General features: G+C 45.8%; 1 protein-coding gene across 1 annotated transcript in view; it reads right to left on the bottom strand.

Annotated features, from left to right (window-relative positions):
• Positions 1–6,636: 6,636 nt before the first annotated feature.
• Positions 6,637–26,239, bottom strand: part of LOC137525536 (uncharacterized) — a 27,790-nt gene continuing 8,187 nt past the window's right edge. The window contains exons 3-4 of the mRNA XM_068246668.1: positions 21,576–21,649; positions 6,637–7,840 (exon numbers count right to left, since the gene is read on the bottom strand). Of these exons, the coding sequence (XP_068102769.1) occupies positions 7,329–7,840; positions 21,576–21,649 (586 nt within the window). The 3' untranslated portion in view covers positions 6,637–7,328. The remainder of the gene's footprint in view (positions 7,841–21,575; positions 21,650–26,239) is intronic.

The raw sequence follows: 26,239 nt of genomic DNA, 5'->3' as shown, positions 1-26,239 counted from the left end.
TACATACTGAAGGCAGCCTAGCATGTACCATTATGATCTATCCTAGAGAAAAATGAGCTTGCTTAAAGATTTGTAGGCTTTTAAAAGCCAGCTTACATACCTTGGCTGGGAATTGAACCCAGGTCTTGGCCAGGAATTGAACCCAGGTCTCACTTCCTCAACGCCCATCAGCAAGCTCTGCATTTCGGCTAAGCAGAGTGGGAGACAGGGCGGTCACTAAAGGTGAAGGATGGTGTAACCTTTCTTATCCCTTGTGTTCAGCCCCAGCTGAGAGGAACTCACCAGACACTGACTCAGATGCAAATATCAAGGATTTATTTGTGACCTAAACAATGGTCACTGGTAACTTCCTCAACCAGTAACATTTTTAACACAAATTTACACAACTCCCCACATAATCAATTCATTTTTCTCTTTAATAAAACATGATGCTACATGCCTCATTTACCCTAAAACACGTTTTAAAAGCAATTTTAAGGCCAATTCCGGTTTTCTATGCGGATATCCCAATAGGTCGGATATCTGTGGATATTGCGTTCGGATATCCGCATCAACGCGGATATCAGAAAGGTTGGATTTGGATATCCGATCCGGATATCTGGGTATCCGGATCTGGATCAATTCAGATTTTAAAAAGGGGTATCCGAGCACCCCTGCCATTCAGTATATTGGGGTTAACTGTCACTATACCTAGACAACCTCCACTGAATTCTGGCCCCCACTGATCACAACCTGTGGCTTGATGCTGGCTCAATGCCTATACTCATCTGCTAAGCAAGTCTCTCTCCTCTCACAAGCGCTGCTCTGGCCCTGCTTTCTTTTTAAGTGGCCTCTGTTTACTGCTTTACTCTGTTCCTGTGGCCCCTTTCTCTCACTGGGGTGGTCTGGTTGCTGCCGCCGGGCCCCCGCTTGCCTCATGTGGTAGCTGCTATAGCTGCTCTGCCTTCCTCTTTCTTCCTCACTCACCTCCACTTACTGACTGAATTCTCCGAGGAGAACTGGTATCAACCAGTTCCCTCAGCCTCTGCCACGCCCCTTCTGCTTCTTAGGGATGGTCGCTGGATTCCGCGATTCCGGATGAGATTTGGTGATTCTGGTTCCGTTATGATGGAATGGAATTGCTATAGGGCTAAAATGGAATTCCGCGGGAAATGTTTAAATTCCGCTGAATTTTACGGAATTTAAATTTGTTTCCCCACCAAACTGATTTCTGACTGATAAAAACTATTTCTAGTCCCTCTCTCCCTTCCTCCCGGAGGGAGGAGGGTCTCATCTTCCAGGGAATTGTAGAATTTCAAAAGCCGGCTTATATACCTTGGCCAGGAATTGAACCCAGGTCGGAGCGCTTTGTAGTCAGCTCTCTTAACCGCTATACCACCACCAACACTACATACTGAAGGCAGCCTAGCATGTACCATTATGATCTATCCTAGAGAAAAATGAGCTTGCTTAAAGAATTGTAGGCTTTTAAAAGCCAGCTTACATTCCCTGGCCAGTATTTGAACCCAGGTCTGAGTGCTTGATAGTCAGCTCTCTTAACCGCTATACCACCACCAACACTACATGTGGAAGACAGCCTAGCATGTACCATTATGATCTATCCTGGAGAAAAAATGAGCTTGCTTAAAGATTTGTAGGCTTTTAAAAGCCAGCTTACATACCTTGGCTGGGAATTGAACCCAGGTCTTGGCCAGGAATTGAACCCAGGTCTCACTTCCTTAACGCCCATCAGCAAGCTCTGCATTTCGGCTAAGCAGAGTGGGAGACAGGGCGGTCACTAAAGGTGAAGGATGGTGTAACCTTTCTTATCCCTTGTGTTCAGCCCCAGCTGAGAGGAACTCACCAGACACTGACTAAGATGCAAATATCAAGGATTTATTTGTGACCTAAACAATGGTCACTGGTAACTTCCTCAACCAGTAACATTTTTAACACAAATTTACACAACTCCCCACATAATCAATTCGTTTTTCTCTTTAATAAAACACGATGCTACATGCCTCATTTACTCTAAAACACGTTTTAAAAGCAATTTTAAGGCCAATTCCGGTTTTCTATGCGGATATTCCAATAGGTCGGATATCTGTGGATATTGCGTTCGGATATCCGCATCAACGCGGATATCAGAAAGGTTGGATTTGGATATCCGATCCGGATATCTGGGTATCCGGATCTGGATCAATTCAGATTTTAAAAAGGGGTATCCGAGCACCCCTGCCATTCAGTATATTGGGGTTAACTGTCACTATACCTAGACAACCTCCACTGAATTCTGGCCCCCACTGATCACAACCTGTGGCTTGATGCTGGCTCAATGCCTATACTCATCTGCTAAGCAAGTCTCTCGCCTCTCACAAGCGCTGCTCTGGCCCTGCTGTCTTTTTAAGTGGCCTCTGTTTACTGCTTTACTCTGTTCCTGTGGCCCCTTTCTCTCACTGGGGTGGTCTGGTTGCTGCCGCCGGGCCCCCGCTTGCCTCATGTGGTAGCTGCTATAGCTGCTCCGCCTTCCTCTTTCTTCCTCACTCACCTCCACTTACTGACTGGATTCTCCGAGGAGAACTGGTATCAACCAGTTCCCTCAGCCTCTGCCACGCCCCTTCTGCTTCTTAGGGATGGTCGCTGGATTCCGCGATTCCGGACGGAATTTGGTGATTCTGGTTCCGTTATGATGGAATGGAATTGCTATAGGGCTAAAATGGAATTCCGCGGGAAATGTTTAAATTCCGCTGAATTTTACAGAATTTAAATTTGTTTCCCCACCAAACTGATTTCTGACTGATAACAACTATTTCTAGTCCCTCTCTCCCTTCCTCCCGGAGGGAGGAGGGTCTCATCTTCCAGGGAATTGTAGAATTTCAAAAGCCGGCTTATATACCTTGGCCAGGAATTGAACCCAGATCTTGGCCGGGAATTGAATCCAGGTCGGAGCGCTTTGTAGTCAGCTCTCTTAACCGCTATACCACCACCAACACTACATACTGAAGGCAGCCTAGCATGTACCATTATGATCTATCCTAGAGAAAAATGAGCTTGCTTAAAGAATTGTAGGCTTTTAAAAGCCAGCTTACATTCCTTGGCCAGTATTTGAACCCAGGTCTGAGTGCTTGATAGTCAGCTCTCTTAACTGCTATACCACCACCAACACTACGTGTGGAAGACAGCCTAGCATGTACCATTATGATCTATCCTTGAGAAAAAATGAGCTTGCTTAAAGATTTGTAGGCTTTTAAAAGCCAGCTTACATACCTTGGCTGGGAATTGAACCCAGGTCTTGGCCAGGAATTGAACCCCGGTCTCACTTCCTCAACGCCCATCAGCAACCTAAAACACGTTTTAAAAGCAATTTTAAGGCCAACCAGTTCCCTCAGCCTCTGCCACTGCCACGCCCCTTCTGCTTCTTAGGGATGGTCGCTGGATTCCGCGATGATGGAATGGAATTGCTATAGGGCTAAAATGGTATTCCGCGGGAAATGTTTAAATTCCGCTGAATTTTATGGAATTTAAATTTGTTTCCCCACCAAACTGATGAGAGAGAGAGAGAGAGAGAGAGAGAGAGAGAGAGAGAGAGAGAGAGAGAGAGAGAGATGAACACAAAATGCAAGGCCATGCCTGGGGGTGGGCTTGAATCACCAACCTTGCAGTTAACAGCCAAATGCACTAACCAATTGTGCCACAAAGACTGTGCACCACAAACAGCAACTGTGCATGCAGTTGCTGTTGAATGATTTTATGGGGATGTATGTGTGTCTTTTGGAGGAAGGAAGTAAGTCTGTTCCAAGAAGTTTCTGCATGTAGTGTTGGTGGTGTAATGGTTAGGATAGCAGCCTATCAAGCACCAGACCTGGGTTTGATTCCCAGCCAATGTGAGTTGGCTTTTGACATGCTACAAATCCTTACGCAAGCTCATTTTTCTCTTGGATATATCATAATGGTACATGCTAGGCTGGCTTCAGCATGTAGCATGTAGCATTGCAGTGTGTACAGTTGGTGGTATAATGGTTAGGATAGCAGTCTACAGAGCGGTAGACCTGGGTTCTATTCCTGGCCAATATGAGTTGGTTTTTCACGTGCTACAACTCCTTATGCAAGCTCATTTTTCTCTTGGATATATCATAATGGAACATGCTAGGCTGGCTTCAGCATACAGCATTGTAGTGTGTTGTGTTGGTGGTATAATGGTTAGGATAGCAGCCTACCGAGCACTAGACCTGTGTTCGATTCCCAGGCAATGTGAGTTGGCTTTTGACATGCTACAAATCCTTACGCAAGCTAATTTTTCTCTTAGATATATCATAATGGTACATGCTAGGCCGGCTTCAGCATTTAGTGTTGGTGGTGGTATAGTGGTGTAGAGAGCTACCTACCACACACTCAGACCTGGGATCAAGTCCTGGCCAAGGTATGTAAGCTGGCTTTTGAAATACAATTCCCTGGAAGACGAGAGCCTCCTCCCTCCGAAGGTGGAGGGAAGGAGAAAAAGGACTAAGGGAACAGTTAATAGGGGCTATGGGCTACCATATAGGATAAATAAGGTTGCTTTTGCGATTATTTTTATTTTTCCAGCGGAATCCGGAATTCCGCGGAACTTCGTAAAAATCCGGCGGAATTTTCATAGCGACGGAATTTAACGTTGACGGAATCCGTGATTTCCGGCGGAACAGAATTTTCTCTTTCCGATCATCCCTACTGCCTCTGCTCTGTCCTCTCCTCCTCGTTTCCAGAAGGTTCCCTGCTCTGTGTACTGGCCTTGCCTAGCAATCCAGTCTATGCGAGTATATGGGTGCTTTAGGCATATCTATGCGCTGTTTTAATTCCACAATGCTAATTTTAAAGCAAAATTTTGCCTAACATGCTAAATTTACCTTACGCATGTTAATATCACATTATACATGTTATATACATTTCTACATCACAATACCCTTTTTTAAAGGGTTACAACGGTGCTGTAATTAATATGTCACAGCATATTAAAAAAGCATTAAAAACATTGTATTTAAAAAAAACGAGGTCAAGGGTACTTTAATTCAAGCTATTACAATCCTCTTTACCCAGTTGTTGAACTGACAATAACATCTGTACATAATACATTTACAGACAAATATAACTATCATTTAGCTTCTAATCAGAGGATCACAACTGTAGTCTTCTGTCATTCCTTGATTCAAGACTTCAAATTGAGAACTACATGATTTTCTTGACTGCAGAGCTCAAAAAAGCTCACAGTGACATACGCCCAACTTACTCAGCAGACCAACAGGACTTTATTGAGGGCTTATTGGTCATCTCATGAAGTTTAAGAAATAGGTAATTCATTTCTTAAAATAAAAACATTTATTAAATGCAATAACATTAACAACAACATATAAAATATAGCACAATTGCACATTATTTTCAACTTAGCAGTATTATATACACACATATGATTTCTTCCCGTATGATATAGGGAAATGATATATGACATTTTGTTCTTTTTTTAAGGGAATGTTTTGATATTGAACTTCCTGAACACTACTATTTCCAAGGATATTGGCATGGGATTATTAGTTAAAGGTATTTAAGTATATTAGTGTTTCATGGTTGTGTTTTTCTTTCGTTTTTAATTCTTTGTGGAAATGGGTAAGGAGGGTTTACTTCAGAACCTGAATTTATTTATTTATTTTTAAATTCCCCTTATTCCCACTGTTCTCCTTAAAGTGGTTTGAAAGTCAGCATTTCTTCTTTGCTGTAAAAGATTACTTTAAATCTACTGCCACAACAAAACTTTAGCAGAACAGCATTTAAACAGTTAAAGTGGATCCAAGATCAACTTTTACTCATTGCATAATTGTGTTCCTTTCATATACCAATAGTTTATAGGGCATTCCTCAAGCTAAATACTTTTGTGTTTTGTTTTAATACTCTAAGTCCCTATAAACTAAACAAGCCTCGCCCACAGCTCCTTTTGTGCCTTGGCACTGTAGAAAGGGCTTATGGGAGCTCAGTCTGGGCAGGAGGAGGCGGTCACTAGCCATTGATTTCAGAGGCAGAGGTGAGGAGGGATGAGGAGAGGGGACTGAATTTACACACAGGCAAGCTGATAGCATCTCCAGCCCTCAGCCTGTGACAATTTGACAAACAGTACATAGCTGCCCTCATTGTATCACATTAATAAATAATCATAAACTTTTGAAGCGGTTTGCAGCTAGATTTGCTGTGTAAACTATCTAAACTTTAGATAAGATATATAGACAAGATACTTGTTATAGTTAGTTTTTCATCTCGGATCCGCTTTAACACAGCACTAGCCTCATTTGTTACATTCTTAGCTGTGCTGAAAACAATCTTGCTCTGCTTCAAGCATGCACACAGTTCAGACGAGCTCACTAGAAGATTTTAATATATAATATTTAGCAGCTATGAATAAAATGCAATGACAGCTTTCAGAGCAGATGAACTGTACTTTGGAAACTTGTTATTTGTAAATGGACAATATTACTTGTGCACAAAAACAAATATGGTAATTGTGTGGGTAATAAAAAGTAGGAAAACACTTTTTTATTGAATGTTATGTCAGAGTTTTATTCCACTTTATAGATGGATTAAACTCTCACATAATATTTGGTAAAATCGTTTTTTCCTACTTTTTATTACCCATACAGTTATCATATTTGCTGTTCTTTTACAAATTTTTACAAATAACAAGTCCTCAAAGTTCAGTTTATCTGCTCTGAAAGCTGTCATTGCATTTTAATCATAGCTGCTGCATCCAGTGATCATTTCTATGTTCTCTCTGGTTCTACAATGTGTGCTGTCAGTTTCAGCATGCTGCTGGCTGTATACTAATTGTAGCAGACAAAGGAATGTATACAAAAGATAACATTATTATCTCTTCGGATAGGGAAGGAATCTTTCCACTAAAGAAGAAAGTGCTGTGTTTAACTGTTTGAATGCTGTTCTGCTAAAAAACTTTTGGGGTGCCAGTATGTTTTATGCTGTAAATAATCTTTTAGAGCAAAGAAGAAATGCTGAGTTTCATACCACTCTAACATACCTAGCAAATTTTGTGATTCTAGCATGTATGGGGGCTTTGTTATTCTAGCATGTATGGGGGCTTCACTATTAACTGCTAAAGTCAGTGTCATTGACTTTAATGCAATTTGGGAAAAAATATGTTTGGATTCACCAACCCACAGAATTTGGATCAAATGGCCATCCATCAAGAACCTTACAAAAGTTCAGTTTTGGTGACACATTCCTTTCTTTAAGTTCTGTTTAGAAATTTAACTATGTTAATTAAGAGTTTGTGGTTTAGTCACTTCACACCTGGATCATAATTAAGTTTATATTTTTTAAAGAGATTTCTTCTTTGGGTTTTTTAGGTTACTCGCCTTCCTTTCATATGCTAGCTGATCTTTCTGCTTCAGCTTCTTATATTCCTCCTCCAGTTCCCTCATGTTTTCTTCATGTTTTCGTCTTTCTTCTTGCTGCTGTTTTTTTGCTGCTTCTTCTTCATGTCTTATGGTCTCCTCCAAATCTTCATTTGTCTTTGACCTCTGCCTCTGTAGATTTCTTATGTGCAGTTCTAACTCGTTGTGGTGAATATAATTCAATACAAAGATTTTCCTGTCTTGCATCTCCTTCTCTGGATCTCGGGGGTGCTCTACTTTAAATTGAGCATCTTTAACTACCTCAAATAAAAAGTTAATCACCAGCCTCTGGACCTTTGTATTAGCAGATGAATGGGCTGGGGTGTAGTTTTCCAAGGAAAAAAAATTATCAATTCCCATGTCCTTGAACTTGGATTCTATGAACTTAGCATTTCCTCTTTTCTTGTTTGTGAGCACAACAGTCGGTACCACACCTGCACAGAAAGAGTTGTGTGTTATTCTTGTGGGGTTTTTTCGGAAGTTTTTAAAGGTTTATGTACATTTTCTCTCTCATTACCAATGATAATTCAAGTCTCCACATTTGCAGAATTAAATAAATAATACTTCAAAATGCTGGTCATATGTCTGTTTCTAAGAATCCTTGAGATATTACTGGGAAGGTATTTGCCTCCCCCAATCTTGTGGTCATCATTTTTTATACCATCTAATAGGCAAAACAACCACAGACTTCTCCCTTGTTTAGAATAGGTCTAAATAAATAGAAAATAATGATCTGCAATGATTTTCCACCATTTAACAGTAACAGACTGTTCTTGGGTATCAGAGAACATAGCATATAAATTAGCCCTACCCTGGACCACCAGGTAAGTATTTGAATCCACATCAAAACAGGCACATGTAGTACTAAACATATGTAAGGTTCTTTACTGTGCTTCAAGTCAACTTGATGCGGTGCTTGTACCATGCTTAGGCCAAGTAGCTGTAGATCAGCAGCACTGTTGCATGCAAATTTTCGCAAGTCATTTTTACATTACTAGGAAACACATGGGGTTCCTGTGTGTGGGTCATCTGGATGGTGATGTATTGCACTTTACACAAATTGTGATGTGAATATTGCTGCAACTGCACTTTAGTTCTACCAAAGACTGTGTTGCAATAAATATGGTTGCTGGTTCATTGGTGCCCGCTTGTTGCTTTGCTGTTTGAAAAAGGATAAATTTTACATTCAAAATGCTATTTTTGATTCCGAGAATATATGAAGATATATACACTGTATTTCCGCAATATGGCCAAAGGTTATACAGTTTTTTTCTGATGTGAAAATTTGTGAAAAATCAGTATTTTTAATGTGAAAATGTACAAAAAAAAATAACCTTGAGAAAACATAAACTTATTACAAAATGAGTTTTTAAGGCATTTTTGCTCAAAATTTGAATTTTACATTATTTTTGCAAAAATTAATACGAAAAGAATATTGTCACTTTTTGCCCATCACTAATCAGCAGTAGTTGTACTCCTTTACTTATTGTGTAAGTTCAAGCCCCTATCGTAGGCAAGTTCCACTCTCCCCAACCATCCATCCCCTGCAACCAGTAAGAGGTCAAAGGCTGCTATGTCACTTTTTAGGTCAGACACCACAAAGCTATTTTAGGACAGAGAAAAAAGCTAAACCACTATAAGAGGAGACTATGAAAAATATTTAGCACCTGACTGACAGGAGGAACTAATGAACAACAGGGTGTGGTCAGACCTCTTGGTTCCCAACTGGAACAATAAGGTGTCAGGTTTTGTACCAGTATCCTATTAGGATGCAAAGATGCATCAATGAAAAAACAAAAATATATGTTGCTCACACTTGACTCATTTTGTCCTCACACTTGAGTGATTTTCTGTGAGGTATGATAAGACTGACCAACCCTCACCAACCCATACTCCTGCATCCCACTCTGGCTCCTCTATCATTAGCAAACCTGGCTGAAAAGACAGCGGCAGGATCATCAGGGAAATGTTCATCAAAGTGTCCCACTCATACTTTCATCTGCAAGAAACAATTCCAGAAGGCACATATGGCCAAACTGCCTGCTTCTCAAGGCCAGTGTCTGGATACACAAGCATGCACAGTACATTAGACAAACAAAAGAGAAAGGGGGGGGGTGTCTTACCTCAATTACTACAAATTCATATATATAAATATAGAGATGTTTTAATATGCACAGGCAAAGCGCTTCGTGGGTCTAAGCCCACAAAGTATGTGGGGGCTAACACCGAGCTAAGGTCCAGTAAGAGGATCCTGGCATATGAGTCTGGTCTATCCAGATGGTCATTGATAGTGTTGGGCGAACAGTGTTCGCCACTGTTCGGGTTCTGCAGAACATCACCCTGTTCGGGTGATGTTCGAGTTCGGCCGAACACCCGATGGTGTTCGGCCAAACCGTTCGGCCATATGGCCGAACTAAGAGCGCATGGCCGAACGTTCCCCGAACATTCGGCTAGCGCTGTGATTGGCCGAACGGGTCACGTGGTTCGGACCCGAACGCGCTCTGATTGACCGAACGGGTCACGTGGTTCGGGTAAATAAATACCTGATCCACGTCATTTCTCCGCCATTTGTCTGTGGGTTTAGCTTTGGGTAGGCAGGCAGGGTAGTTCTCTCTCCAGCCAGGCTAGCCAGGGTCCCCCCAGTCATTGTGTCGCTGCTGGGAACAGTAGTACACCGCTCACCCACACTATATAGCATTGTGTTTACTGCCACTCTGTGTCTCTGCTGGGAACAGTAGTACACCGCTCACCCTGTATAGCATTGTGCTCTGTGTCGCTGCTGGGAACAGTAGTACACCGCTCAACCACCACTGTATAGCATTGTGCTCTGTGTCTCTGCTGGGAACAGTAGTACACCGCTCACCAACCACTGTATAGCATTGTGCTCTGTGTCGCTGCTGGGAACAGTAGTACACCGCTCACCAACCACTGTATAGCATTGTGCTCTGTGTCGCTGCTGGGAACAGTAGTACACCGCTCACCAACCACTGTATAGCATTGTGCTCTGTGTCGCTGCTGGGAACAGTAGTACACCGCTCACCAACCACTGTATAGCATTGTGCTCTGTGTCGCTGCTGGGAACAGTAGTACACCGCTCACCCACCACTGTATAGCATTGTGCTCTGTGTCGCTGCTGCGAACAGTAGTACACCGCTCACCAACCACTGTATAGCATTGTGCTCTGTGTCGCTGCTGGGAACAGTAGTACACCGCTCAACCACCACTGTATAGCATTGTGCTCTGTGTCGCTGCTGGGAACAGTCAAGGCCTGGGTTGTTGTGTCTCAAAGCGTGGCCTTCTCCTCCTGCGCCGCCCTCCTCCTGTTCCATCACGTGTGCTGCTGCTGGGTTAGCGTTACCGGTCCCTTTTCCTGGAACTTCTTATCTGTATTACATTTACGACTGCATGGCGGCAAAATACATGCTATCCGCACGCTTCTTGTCCTCATGCAAGGCCTGGGTTGGTGTGTCTCAAAGCGTGGCCTTCTCCTCCTGCGCCGCCCTCCTCCTGTTCCATCACGTGTGCTGCTGCTGGGTTAGAGTTGCCGGTCGCTTTTCCTGGAACCTCTTATCTGTATTACATTTATGACTGCATGGCGGCAAAATGCATGCTATCCACACGCTTCTTGTCCTCATGCAAGGCCTGGGTTGTTGTGTCTCAAAGCGTGGCCTTCTCCTCCTGCGCCGCCCTCCTCCTGTTCCATCACGTGTGCTGCTGCTGGGTTAGCGTTACCGGTCCCTTTTCCTGGAACCTCTTATCTGTATTACATTTATGACTGCATGCCGACAAAAAGCATGTTACCTGTGCAAAGAAAACAGACATTTCCCGCATTTAAAAGACAGTTTTCCCTTTGAAACTTTAAAATCGATTTTCTCAAAAACTATAAGCTCTTTTTGCAAAAAAATTTTTCCTCTTGTACCCACTCCCAAGGTGCACATACCCTGTAAATTTGGGGTATGTAGCATGTAAGGAGGCTTTACAAAGCATGAAAGTTCGGGTCCCCATTGACTTCCATTATGTTCGGAGTTCGGCTTGAACACCCGAACATCGCGGCCATGTTCGGCCTGTTCGGCCCGAACCCGAACATCTAGATGTTCGCCCAACACTAGTCATTGACAAGCTCCAGGCAAATGTTAATGGCATCATCGGTGGACCTCAGCCTGTTTGCTTTGCACACAAACTGGTATGGGTCCAGCAAGGCCTCTGTGGAAGGTTTGAGGAGAGGCAGAACCATACTCTCAAAAGTTTTCATGATGATGAATGTGAGAATCACAGGCAGTGGCATAACTAGACTTAAAGTGGAGCTCTTAGGTGTAAGGTCTCAGAGAAAAAAAACACATATATCAGTAGCTAAATATTGGCTGTACTTACATTACATATGCATTTCACTGTCCACGTTTGGATTTCACAGAATTTTTATATAGTATTTGCAGAGATTGTAGTATTTGCAGAGATTGATTCTCCTGACAGTTCATGGCAGGTTCCATCATTGACTGTCTTGTCTGAAGCCAATTGTGATGTAATATCCTCCCTTACCCTGCTTTCTGATTGATGATTCTTCAGCCCTCCCAAGTGCCAGCCCTCAGACACTCCCACCAGTCTCTGTTCTAACGGGGCATATTGTCTGTCACTCAGCGGGGGGGGGGGGGGGGGGGGATGTCAGATGAACAGAGTTGAGCTCTTTTAGTTCTATACTGGGAAGTCCGGATCTTTTCAATGATTCGGATGATTCGAATCGGATCATTGAAAAGATCCGGATCTTTGAACCGAATCTTTGAATAATTTGCAGCAGAGTGAGAGGTGCAGGAGAATGAGGGCACATTGAGGGTGCTAATGGGGAAGGGAGAGATGCAGCAGGAAGGCTGTGCTTGTGCACAGAAGCTGCAGTTCCTGTTTTTTCCAGACATCCACAGTGAACCGAATCTCGGATGATTTGACTCACAGAAAAGATCCGGATCAAAGATCCGAATCGTTCACGATCTGGACAACACTACAGTGCAGTGAATATTAATTAGCCATGTGGCTTGGAACAATAGCGGACTTGTGCAGTATACTCTAATGCAGCGTTTTTCAACCGGGATGTTTCCTGGTGTGCCGTACAGGTATGGCCTCTCGCCAGACCTGTTCCTACTGTAGGGCGCAGGAGGGGGGAAGCAGCGCTAGAAGGAGGGGCAGTGGAGGCAGCAGTGGGGAGGGGGGAAATAACCCCCCCTCCCTCACTTGGGACCCCTCTTTCTGCCTCTCTCCCCCTCCATTTAGCGGTGGCAAGTGCGGGCTCGGCGGCGGGGAGGCATGCGGAGAATTACTCACCACTTCCGCTTTCCAAGCGCCGGCAGCGTCATGTCGTCAGATCTCCGCCTTTAATGCCGCCCACTGTGCTTCCTGATTAGCGGAAGCACAGTGGGCGGCATTGAAGGCGGAGATCTGTGACGACATGACGCTGCCGGCGCTTGGAACGTGTCGTGGTGAGTAATTCTGCGCATGTCTCCTCGCCGCCGAGCCCGCACTTGCCACTGTTAAATGGAGGGAGAAGGAGGGGTCCCAGGTGAGGGAGGGGGGGATATTTCCCCCCTCCCCACCGCTGCCTCCACTGCCCCTCCTTCTAGCGCTGCTTCCCCCCTCCTAGGCATCTATACTGGGGGGAACTGTACTAGCTACACTGGGGGCAATTAAACTAGCTATACTGGGGGCAACTAAACTACCTACACTGGGGGCAACTAAACTAGCTATACTGGGGGCAACTAAACTAGCTATACTGGGGGCAACGAAACTAACTATACTGGGGGCAACTAAACTAGCTATACTGGGGGCAACTAAACTAGCTATACTGGGGGCAACTAAACTACCTACACTGGGGGCAACTAAACTAGCTATACTGGGGGCAACTAAACTACCTACACTGGGGGCAACTAAACTAGCTATACTGGGGGCAACTATACTAGCTATACTGGGCACTATACTAGCTATACTAGGCACTTTACTGGCTATACTGGGGCACTAGCTACCCATACTGGGCACTATACAGGGGCACTACCTATCCATACTGGGACTATACTAGCTATACTGGGGCACTATACTAGCTATACTGGGGCACTATACTGGGGTAACTATACTAACCATACTGGGACAATTAAACTCCCTATACTGGGGCAACTATGCTAGCTATGCAGCCGCACCCCAGCCCCCCCCCCCCCATAGCCTGCTGCGCACGGCACTGTCCACTAGGTCGCGCAAACACCGCCCCCCCCCCCCCCCCCCGCAGTTCCCCGGAGAAAAATATGGTCAGAAAGTGTTCCCCGGGCCGGAAAAGGTTGGGAACCACTGCTCTAATTCAATGTGTGCACTGTGAACAGCACATTGATTGTTCAGTGCTGTGAGTTGGGCTGCGTTACAGGCTGCTGTAACGTGAGCCTGTAACGTCCCACTGTGAAAGCAGCCTTAGGGTGGGATAGGGAAATGAAGGGGAGGACCAGGGAGTGCAGTGGAGAGAAAAAAAAACCTCCCAGCATGCTCTCCACTTTCTGTTATCCGGCCTGCGGCCTCCTTAGCAGCCTGGGGATAAAGAGGATTGCTATTCAGCCAACAAAAAAGTAAGATATCTTTTTAACTTCAGTATTGCCTTGTTGGCTTCTTTCCAAACTGTTTAACACAGGAGATTAGAGATTTAAATTAGCTTTTTTTGCCTAACAGTTACTCTTTAAAGGATACATCCAGGCTGGAAAAAAAAATCTGCTTACCTGGGGCTTCCTCCAGCCTCTGGCAGCCATCCTGTGCCCTCACCACAGCTCCAGTGGCTCCTTGTCTCCACCGCTGGTGAAGCAGACCTCGCTAGGTCAGGATCCAGGTCGGCTTCTTTTGCGCTTCACAGTGTGAATCACATGGTCTCGCTGATGTCATCAAGACGGTACTGCACAGGCACAATGGTAGACCCCAGATGCCCGCCTCCCTCCCTGGAGAAATTAGTATAGGGGTACAAAGTACTCCTTACCCATTTCCACAAAGGGTTAAATGAAAAAAAACACAACAACGAGTAAAGTCCTTTATTGATCTTAATTAACCAGAAATAATTACCTGTACCATTAAAAAAAAGTTTCCATGCAAATATCCTCAGAAAAGGTTCCACGCCAATATCCTCTATCTTGCAACCTTCTTCTTATATTGATTGAAGATCTCAGCGCACCCGATGATGTTTTCATTTCATTTAACCCTTTGTTGAAATGGGTCAGGGGTACTCTGTACCCCTATAATCATTTCTCTTGGGAGGGGGCGGGCATTTGGGGGTCCCCTCCTTAAAGGGGTCTCCCAGATGCCACAATGAACCCCCCACAGGGAGTCATCGCCTTCACCTCCTCCTGGAGCCCTGGTGGTTGGGAAGAGCCAATCCATGGACAAGGGATCCAGGAGGGAGGGGAAGGCTTGGCTGCCCCTCTCCCCCCCCATACCATGGACCATGCAGGCTGATATACCCCAGCCTATCTCAACCTGCATGGGGGACATGAGGTTAAATATGCTAGGTAGGGGGGACCCCACATCATTTCTTTTTTACATTTCCCACTCTGAACATAAAAAAAAGTTTAAAAAAATAGGAAAAGATGCCAGGGATCTTTATACAGCCATATTGCGGCTATATTGCAATCCCTGCACAATGTGTTGAGCTTTGTGTGGAGCGCTGGTGTGTGACAGCGGCAGGGCCGTTTCTTGGGCAGTACAGGCAGGGCAACCACCCTGTGCGCAGACTGGCACGTAGAAGCAGGGTGGAGCAGGCAGAATGTCATAACCGCTAGGGAGATGGTGATGCGTGGTGCAGCCAAATGAAAGATTTCCAACTCGATCACATTCCTTGACTCCTCCTAGGCTGCATGCGACAGATGTCAAATCATCATCACATCACCATTGCAATGACATCTGATGTCATGTAGCGGCACTGCAGGCTGTCAGTGCACAGTGCCTGAGGAGGAGTCGGCTTTCTGGGCTCTCTTTGCCTGTGTGTTTTCCTGGTTCCTGCTTCCTTCTGGATGAGCGGCTGGTCACTAGCAGGCATGGTCGGAAGAGCCAATTTCCGATTCCGCGGTAATTCCGCATACCGCCATAACAAAATTCCGCTTCCGCTACATTCCGGTGGAATTCCGCTACATTCCGCGGAATTCCGCGGTATTCCGCCACGTGCACTTTCCGTATTTTTAAACGGATTTCCATAATTTTTAAACGGATTTCCGTAAATTTAGGAGGAATTACTCAATCGCTCATTTGAAATATCGTTTTTGTATCTGAAATTTAAGATGATCATCAATACTGTTGATAACAGTCTATTGTTAATAAAGTTGATTTGTATTTTGTAAATTTGGATAAAAAAAATGTTGAAACCGTTATTTTAGCGCGGTAACTTTCCGCTGATTATGATTGGTCAACTTATTCCGCATCTCCTGATTGGTCAATTCATTCCGATTCCGATTTTGCCGGAATTCCGAATTCCGGATTGCAATTTCCGAATTCCGCGGAACCATGCGGAAACCCCAATTCTGGCAGAATTCCGGAATTTTAGCTTCCGCGGAATTCGGAAGCCCATGCATGGTCACTAGTAAGTAGACACATCTACTTGTGACCGGTGGCTGTGTGACTGTCCCTAAAGAGTAAGGGTTCGTGAGTCCACGGGGTGGGGGTGCAATTTTTACATCCTCGCCCTGGGTCAAATTTAGACTAGAAACTGCCCTGGACACGACGGGTGTGCGAAGATCTTCAATCAAGATGCAACATTAGACAAGGCAACAAGGGGTTAAAGAGGCTTAGGAGTTGGAACGCTCATTATTTATTTAAAAACAATTTTTTTTAACTTTCCACACTCTGAAAAACAGAAAAAAACTGTTTTTAGAAATAGGTATAGTTGCCAGGGATCAATATACAGCGTTATTGCAGCTGTTTAGCTATCCCTGGCCAAAGTGTTGACACTTCCACAGGGTTTCCAGGGGGTCCGTACACACTGCACATGGACCCCCTCAGAATCCCCATCATGAAATTCATTGCTCTTTCTTTTGATATATGTAAATTTATGGCTGCCGGAGAGATACGTAGAGAGCGCACATCTCTTGCGTCGGACTGGCTGTGACTGGCCAAGGTTATGGGTAGTGTTGATCTAACACCCAGATGTTCAGGTTGGCTCGGGGGAACATCGTCCAGATGTTCGGTATATTCGGCCGAACACCGAACCCTATTGAAGTCTATGGGGACCCGAGCTGTGGGGGGCCGCAGAGCTGGAAGGGAGTATTGAGCGCCCTCCCCACCGCTAGGCCCAATACCCCCTTTCTGCCCGCTACCCCTCCAGCTAGGGGCCCCAAACAGCGCGCCCAAGCACCATGAGGTGCTTGGATGGGTTCGAGCCGAACACAGCATTATTTGGGGAATAACAAACAGTTTTGAACACTGTACGATCAACACTAGTTATGGGACATGGTACCAGAGATACAGAAGACTGAGAATGGCACGTGGGAGCAATCCATGTGCATGGGGCTGGTGGAAGGTATGTATAAACTTTTAGTTTAGATCATCTCTGGTTTTCTGTAGCCTTCCTGGTGGTAAGGACCAGGCTGACTCATTGTTAAAAAACTTGCTATAAACAGTATAGACGTGTTAGCTTTGTCCACACTGCAAACTGGCCTGAAGAGTTATAATGGTGTTTGTGCACCACCTACTGGCAGTAGGCACATATTACAGCATTACAGAAATTCAAGTTCTGGAATCTAAAACCATACTGTATATTGTATAGGGATGCTCAAATTCGGATTCGGGAGATACCCGGATAGTTGCTATCCGGATATCTCACAGTAAACCTGTGCGGGCTGGGCAGGGGGCGGGGTCAAGCTTACCTGTCTGACATATTCTTTGTTCCATCCCTCGGCGCCTCCCATGATGCGTTCCATAGGGCGGTCACGTGACTACAAACACGTCCTCATTCCATGTTGAAGGAGGAAGTGTTTGTAGTCACGTGATGCATGTGGAACGCATCATAGGAGGCGCCGAGGGATGGACCGAAGAAGACGTCAGACAGGTAAGCTTGACCCCCCCGCCCAGCCCGCACAGGTTTACTGGGAGATATCTGGATAGCAACTATCCAGGTATCTCCCAAATTCAAATTTGAGCATCCCTGATATTGTACAGAGAATGACACTTATTGCCACACTGGTCTGAACTCGGCCGTGACAGTCTATAAAGACTACCATGGCAAGGAGTTGTGCAGCAGACCAGAGTGTGTACAGTGGCCCAATGACAATCTTTAAAGATCTGGCATGTCAGACCTTTAGCTATGCCTACGCATGACCCAATGCCATTGTTCTTTGCACCTCCCCACCTGCTGGAAGCCGCTAAGTAAGATGCACTTCACCCCCTGCACATCGCAACAGAGGCATCATCAGCGAAAGTGCACTAACACTGTACAGAAGTGTCATCAATAAATGGTGGGTAACAAAGACAGCAGCAGCAGGAGGAGTAGGTAGATGCAGCTATCAATAGTGGCGTAACAGCTGGTGGTAGTGGCAGACTGGCAGCAGAAGTTATATATCCGACAACTGATATCCCGGCGCTGGTTCCCCAGCTACTTCCTCCACCACATGACTGGAATCATCAGCTTCTTCCTTCTCCTTCACATCCACACGAGGTGAAACATCAGAAGATATAGTTCTGTGTGGACCCTGGCAGTGGGTAACAAAGACAGCAGCAGCAGGAGGAGTAGGTAGATGCAGCTATTGTAGTGGCGTAATAGCTGGTGGCAGTGGCAGACTGGCAGCAGAAGATATAGTTCTGTGTGGATCCTGGCGGTGGGAAACACAGACAGCAGCAGCAGGAGGAGTAGGTAGATGCAGCTATTGTAGTGGCGTAATAGCTGGTGGGGGCAGACTGGCAGTGGCAGCAGAAGATTTTTTCTGTGTGAACCCTGGCGGTGGGAAACACAGACCGAAGCAGCAGGAGGAGTAGGTAGATACAGCTATTGTAGTGGCGTAATAGCTGGTGGCAGTGGCAGACTGGCAGTGGCAGCAGAAGATATGTTTTGTGTGGACCCTGGCAGTGGGAAACACAGACAGCAGCAGCAGGAGGAGTAGGTAGATACAGCTATTGTAGTGGCGTAATAGCTGGTGGCAGTGGCAGATTGGCAGCAGAAGATATAGTTCTGTGTGGACCTTGGTGGTGGTGGGTAACACAGACAGCAGCAGCAGGAGGAGTAGGTAGATGCAGCTATTGTAGTGGCGTAATAGCTGGTGGCAGTGGCAGTGGCAGACTGGCAGCAGAAGATATAGTTCTGTGTGGACCCTGGTGATGGGAAACACAGACAGTAGCAGCAGGAGGAGTAGGTAGATGCAGCTATTGTAGTGGCGTAATAGCTGGTGGCAGTGGCAGACTGGCAGCAGGAGATATAGTTCTGTGTGGACCCTGGTGGTGGGAAACACAGACAGCAGCAGCATGAGGAGTAGGTAGATGCAGCTACTGTAGTGGCGTATTAGCTGGTGGTGGCAGACTGGCAGTGGCAGCAGAAGATTTGTTTTGTGTGGACCTTGGCAGTGGGAAACACAGACAGCAGCAGCAGGTGGAGTAGGTAGATGCAGCTATTGTAGTGGCCTAATAGCTGGTGGCAGTGGCAGACCGGCAGCAGAAGATATAGTTCTGTGTGGACCCTGGCGGTGGGTAACACAGACAGCAGCAGCAGGAGGAGTAGGTAGATGCACCCTGGCGGTGGGAGCACAGGCAGCAGGAGACAGGAGGATGAAGAGGAGTGTAACGTGTGGCAGCATAGATATTCCACCATGGCACCTAATGTTGGTACCACGGCACAGTTAAACCATAACAACAGTGAGGTTCTAGGAAGCGGTCGTACTGCCGCAGTTGGGGCCTCCCCACAACTCGAACAGCACAGTTTTCATCCCAGACACCTCCAAAAAAAATTACACAGTGATTGTGTTTTGGGAATAATAGGTAGCAGCAGCAGTGGCTTGTGGCACCCTGATGGTTGGAGCAGAACAGGCAGCAGGAGCAGGGTAATGCAGCAGCAGCAGGTGTAACGTGTGCCAGGAGCATGCCGGAGATCGTATCATGGCACATAGTGTTGGCATCACAGCTGTAAAAAAATTGTGAACCAGGCTTATTAATACGGAGGAGCCAGGAGGTTGGGGTGGTAAGGCAGGCATAGTGTGATTCCCAGCCACTTCATGTCCCCCTCTTGCCAACAACAGTGGTCAGGAACTCACTTTCCACGCAAGCCTGGTTCATCTTGAGAAACGTCAGTCTGTCCACAGACTGGGTGGACAGACGAGAGCACTTCTCGGTCACCACGCCACCAGCCGCACTGAAGCACCTCTCTGACAGTATGCTGGAAGGCAGGCAGGATAGCACTTCCAGGGCGTACTGCGCCAGCTCGCTCCAGATATTCAGGCACTTGACCCAGTACTCCAAGGGGTCCACAGGGGTGTCAGTGTCAAGCCCGCTGCAGGACCCCATGTAGTCTGCCACCATCCTGGTCAGGCGCTGGTTCTGGCTTTGAGAGACGGATGCTGCTGCAGGCACCTTCTCTATAGGCAGCTGTACCAGCGTGGCATAGAGCGCCTTTGTCAGAGACAGCAGGTTTGTTGGGCGCCTGCTGCTGCTGCTGGCTTGACTGTGGCAACAGGGGTGGAAGGCTGGGGCAAGGCTTCCTCCAAGCGCTGAACCCAGAACCGCTGCAAGTCCCTCATTCGGCGCACAGGGTCTCCTCCTGCAGGCAGGAACTGAGGCAGCTTCCCCTTCAGCTGTGGGTCCAGCATCATGGTGATCCACATGTCCTCCTGAGCACGCATCTGCTTGACCCTTAGGTCCCTGCGCAGGCACCGCAGCATGTGCGCTGCCATGGGGAAGAGGGACGCCACACCAGACATGTCCTCGTCACCCCCAGAGCCGACAGTGCTGTCCTCCTCCTCCTCTGACCCCTGAGCTTGTCCTGCTCAGTTTGCAGCGACGCTGAGGCACCACCCGAGCGCCGGAAATGATCCACGGTTTTCCTTGCCACTTTCAAAAGAGTGTCCATCCCCTGGTAGGTGCGCAGAAATTTCTGCACCACCAGGTTCAGGACGTGGACCAGACAGGGGATGTGGGTGAGGTTTCCCCTGTCGATGGCGGCAACCAGGTTGGCCCCATTGTCAGAGACCACCTCTCCGACTCTCAGGCCTCTTGGGGTCAGCCAATTATTCCCCTGCTCCCTGAGGTAGCGAAGCATGTTGGCTGCCGTCAGCTTCTTCTTCCCCAGGCTGACCATCTCCAGCAGCGCTTGGCAGTGGCGGGCCTTCATGCTGCTGCTGAGGCAGGGGTGTTTGGCGGCGGTTGTGCCGGAGGTTGGAACCCGATCACAGGAACCTGCTGCACTTTGCCTGACCCTGCTGTGGGGTGGCACCACCCACTGGGTTGATGATGATGATGCTGCTGTGCCCGTTGCTGCTTTCCCCTTCCACCAAACTGACCCAATGCACCGTGAAGGACAGGTAGCGGCCTGTCCCAAACTGGCTGCTCCATGAGTCCATGGTTACATGGACCCGCTCACCTACCGAATGATGGACTGAAAAATAGAGCATGTTGGAAAAAAAGCCGGATCGTCCTGGAGCTGCGTTCCCGGATTGGATCTGTATACGGACGTCGCACGAGTGTGAATGGATACATTGATTAACAATGTATCCATTCACCATCCGCTGTGTACGGAGCGTTCCGGGTCCAGGGAAGCCGGACCTGGAACGCTAATGTGAACCAGGCCTTAGGAAAACACTGTACGGTATTTATTTCTGCATCTGTAGATTTATTTCTTCATCCATATTTGAGGAGGATTTTTCTATTTGTGATTAAAAAGTTTATTTTAGAAAATGTAATTTAATTTTTTCACATGATTTTTTTTTGAAACTTTTATTATACTCAAAATGGATACTAGACCCTTGTTTGATGGATTTTAGTAAGTTGCAAGCAACAATTTCACGAAAATTAATTGAACCACTTTTTGCACAGAAATCCTGCAGAAATTAAACGCTAGGGAGGTTAAAGCCAACAAGACAAAGTAAAGCATTTTTTGATTACCTCTATGAGTGAACTTGTTTGCATTGCTTTTGCTCATAATCCCTCCCTGTTCCCCTTTTATTAATTCCCTGCTGATTACACAATGCACCGCCTTACCTGTCATGTCTCTGCAGGTCAGCAGCATTTTTTTTATTTCAGCATATTCGTCAGGATTTCCAGAGCAACCAACACTGAGATGCAATAAAAAGAGACAGAATCATTGCTGGTGTTTGCATACTGCTTTGTCATGAAATAGGCATACGGAATACCCAAATTACTAAGCAACAATGCACAAAGTGTTAACGACTATAATCTCTACACCTTTTAAAGAGACACTGAAGCAAAAAAAAAATTATGATATTATGATTTGTATGTGTAGTACAGCTAAGAAATAAAACATTAAGATCAGATACATCAGTTTAATTGTGTCCAGTACAGGAAGAGTTAAGAAACTCCAGTTGTTATCTCTATACAAAAAAGCCATTAATCTCTATGACTTTCAAAGTCGTGGAGAGGACTGTTATCTGACTTTTATTATCTCAACTGTTCCTGGACTATTTACTTTTCCTCTGCCAGAGGAGAGGTCATTAGTTCACAGACTGCTCGGAAAGAATCATTTTGAATGCTGAGTGTTGTGTAATCTGCACATATTATAGAATGATGCAATGTTAGAAAAAACACTATATACCTGAAAATAAAAATATGAGAATATTTTCTTTGCAGCTAATCTTCTAGTAATTATTCATAGTACACAACCAATTCACTATATCATATTTTTTTTTTCGCTTCAGTGTCTCTTTAAAACATATGATATTATAGTTAATGCCCCACTAAACCCCAAATTAACAGACCACTATTGCGAAAAATTATAATGTTTAAAATGCATACATATAAAATGTACATTTTTCACAAAGTAAAATGCACTATAAAGAAAGAAATACCTGATAATTCCCCCTGGATGAGATGGACTAGTCCAAAGCCTATAAGATTTCTACTATCTACAGTGAGTGACAGCAACAAAGGAAAACATAATTTATAATGCATTTTATTCTGGAGGAAAGCTACATTTTATATGTATGTACTTTGAATTTTACAATAGAAATCAGAATGGTGATTGTTGGTTTACTTTATTTGACCCCCCCCCCCACCATCACCCGGGGGGTATTCTTGGGCTGCATGTGGGGAGCTGGAAGCAGTAAGCCCGAGCTCAACATGTGTTGGCTAAAATTGCTGCTCCTATTGACTTCCTGGGTCCCGCACATGATCAGGCTTCTTTCCCCACCTACCGGGATTCCCTTTACTGTTCCGAGATCCTGGCGGCCAGTAAGGACGGTGGAGCAGCAGTGTGCGGCATGATGTCGGGCGGCGTGACCTCATGCGGGGGCGGCACTACATTTTAAAGTGGACCTGAACTTTTGCACAGGGCAGAAGGAGAACATAGAGAAATGTGCCCTGTATGTAGGAAGAGAGTTAAGCCTGTATAATTCTCCCATCTGGACCCCGATCTGCACTGGCAGAAGGTAAACATAGAGAAATGCACCAGCATGTATATAGAGAGTTTAGCCTGTCTGATCCCCCCATCTGGACCGCGATCTGCTGCATGGGACAGAAGATAAACAGAGAGAAATGCTGCCTGCATGTATATAGAGAGTTTCTAATTCCTTCACATTTGTCTCTAATCACAAGTTGTCATTTGATCTCTCTCCTGTGTTACCTGAATGCAATGGCAGAGATGGCAGATAAGCTCATTTGAAAGCACAAGTTGTTAACAATATAGCAATTTGTTTCCCAAGTGCTTCTGCCTTTTTGTTACCGATTTTTGCCGGCATTTTGACTACTCTCTGCCTGCCGCCTGCATCGACCTCTGCCTGGATTTTGACTACTCTCTGCCTGCCGCCTGCATCGACCTCTGCCTGGATTTTGACTACTCTCTGCCTGCCGCCTGCATCGACCTCTGCCTGGATTTTGACTACTCTCTGCCTGCCGCCTCCACCGGCGTCTGCCTGGATTTTGACTACTGCCTGCCGCCTGCACCGACGTCTGCCTGGATTTTGACTACTCTCTGCATGCAGCCTGCACCGACCTCTGCCTGGATTTTGACTACTCTCTGCATGCAGCCTGCACTGACCTCTGCCTGGATTTTGACTACTCTCTGCCTGTGGCCTAAAGCTGATAGCAAAGGGAATAAAGTCTGAAAGGAATCACGCTTCTACTGCCCCCATTGTGTGCCATTCCCTGTTTCAAAATATACCACACTTGGGAGGTGTATTGGGTATAAATGTACATACTGTATAATCTGGTGCCTTATTTGTGCAGTTTCACTATTTTTTAAGCTTATTCATGAATTTAATTACCTCAACAATTTTGTGTTCTAGTCTTTTATTATATGCAGAACATCTACCAGGCCTTTATTCTGACATATTTTGGTGAGTTGTGACTTAAGAATTGGAGGCCTACAATTCTTGAAAAAATGTACCGTTTCTAGACCCATAAATCCAGACAGAAATACACCGCCTAGGAGGTTGAAGGGGAGCTGAAGTAAGAAGTATACAGAGGCTGCCATATTTATTTCCTTTTAATCAATACCAGTTGCCTGGCAGCCATGGGCGTCCGCAGAAAATTTTCCAGGGGGGGGGGCAAAAAGGGGGGAGCAAAAAGTGGGGCGCGCCGCAAATCTGGGGTGGTTGTTGTGTGGCACGCGTAGCGCGCCAAAAAATGGAGCTACGTCATGCGGCGTGCCGAAAAATGGGTGTGGTCATGAACCAGAATGTGGGTGTGGTCGTGGGTGGAGACAAGTTTACATGAACTAAGCAATGGTGGGACATTAGATTAGGACAGTGGTGGCGAACCTTTTGGAGGTCGAGTGTCCAAACTGTAAAGTCACTTTACTATCACAAAGTGCCAACAGCAATTTAAACTATACAAACGTTTTAACTCATACATGAACATTATGGAAAATTAAGTTGAAAATAAACTGTGAAGATAAACAATTTCATCCATTGTACTCCTGAAAAAATTATTCATTTTTTTTAGAACCTCCCAGTTTCATTTTCTGTTTTAAAAAGCGGAAAAAGTAGGTTTAATGCTATTGTCTCATATGATGATGATTCAGCTTTTTCCATAGTCTCGCAGTTAGCAATCATGTGACCCCCATCAAGACAAATTCAGCAATCATGAGGCCCCCAACATGATCAACTCAGCAATCATGAGGCCCCCAACAAGACAAATTCAGCAATCATGAGGCCCCCAACAAGACAAATTCAGCAATCATGAGGCCCCCAACAAGACAAATTCAGCAATCTTGAGGCCCCCAACAAATCATGAGGCCCCCAACAAGACAAAGTCAGTAACCATGAGGCCCGCAACAAGACAAATTCAGCAGTCATGAGGCACATAAATAGACAGCTTTTCACATAAATAGGCAGAATGCCCCCTTAATATGTAGACACCTCTCACCTGGCAGCAGTTCCCCAAAATACACTCAATCTGACAGCAGTGGTTCCCCAAAATTAGGTAGCCCCAGGTCTATAGGTGTCCCCAGAATAGGTGGCCAGCGGTATATGTGCCCAGTATATGTAGTCAGGGGTATATCTGCCCAGTATATGTAGGCAGGGGTATATGTGCCCAGTATATGTAGGCAGGGGTATATGTCCCCAGAAAAAGTGGCCATGTGTGCCCCAGCAGGAGGGGAGCAGCGCAGAGAAGAGGGAGAGCTATGGACACTCACCTTAGGGGGCTCTCCCTCCATCTCTCGCTTTCCCCTCCAGAACGAAGTGTGCAGCGGCTGGGCAGCGGGCGGAACTTACCTCGTCTCGTCGCACGCGCCGGATGGATTAGCCGCTACTCTGGTCTGATCCAGACCAGAGTGCGGCACCAGAACTTCCTGCACAGGAGCGAGACGAGGTAAGTTCCGCCCGCTGCCCAGCCGCTGCACACTTCGTTCCGGAGTGGACAGCGAGGGAGAGAGAGCCCCCTGAGGTGAGGGAAGGGAGGGGAGACGTCCGCCATTCCCCACTGTGCCCATAGCTCTCTCTCTTCTCTGCGCTGCTCCCCTCCTGCTGGCTGCACGGGCACGCGGCCAGGGGGGAGCAGCGGGCGGCCAGGCTCGGGCAGATGCCCGGTCTTGCCGTATGTGCGAACGCCCATGCTGGCAGCCCTGCTGGTCTATTTCTCTGCAGTAGTATCTGAATCGCACCAAAAACAAGCATGCAGCTAGTCTTGTCAGATCTGACTTTAATGTCAGAAACACCTGATCTTCTGCATGCTTGTTCAGGGGCTATGGCTAATAGTATTAGAGGCAGAGGATCAGCAGGAGGGCCTGGCAACTGGCATTGCTTAGATGGAAATAAATATGAAAGCCTCCATATTCCTCTCACTTCAGTTGTCCTTTAAGGGTAGTAGCTTCAACAGGATCTAGAGGTCTCAACCATTTCAGAACCATGCTATTAGAAATTTACATTGTTTTTAGTGTTGAGACGAAATTTGTGTGAATCCGCGTTTCTGTAATTACGGACGCAAATTTTGCTGCTACGGCATAAATTTGTAATTTTCCAATTGCCATGCAAATCGTAATTTGAAATTCTGTAAGCATAATTTCCATTGAACAATTATGTATTTCAATACCCATTTTGTCTAACGTAACGTATAAAGTGATTGTATGTGTTCTATAGAAACAAAGTTATTTCAATAGCGAAAAATTGACGTATTTTCATTTCTAATAGTAATTATGCAAATTGAAGTAATTACTAAACTCAGGAAAGTCACTCATTGATTGCAATTAC

This window comes from Hyperolius riggenbachi, chromosome 7 (assembly GCF_040937935.1).
Source record: "Hyperolius riggenbachi isolate aHypRig1 chromosome 7, aHypRig1.pri, whole genome shotgun sequence".
NCBI lineage: Eukaryota > Metazoa > Chordata > Amphibia > Anura > Hyperoliidae > Hyperolius > Hyperolius riggenbachi.
Note: the sequence above shows the minus strand (reverse complement) of the source record. Positions and strands in the feature narration are given on the sequence as shown.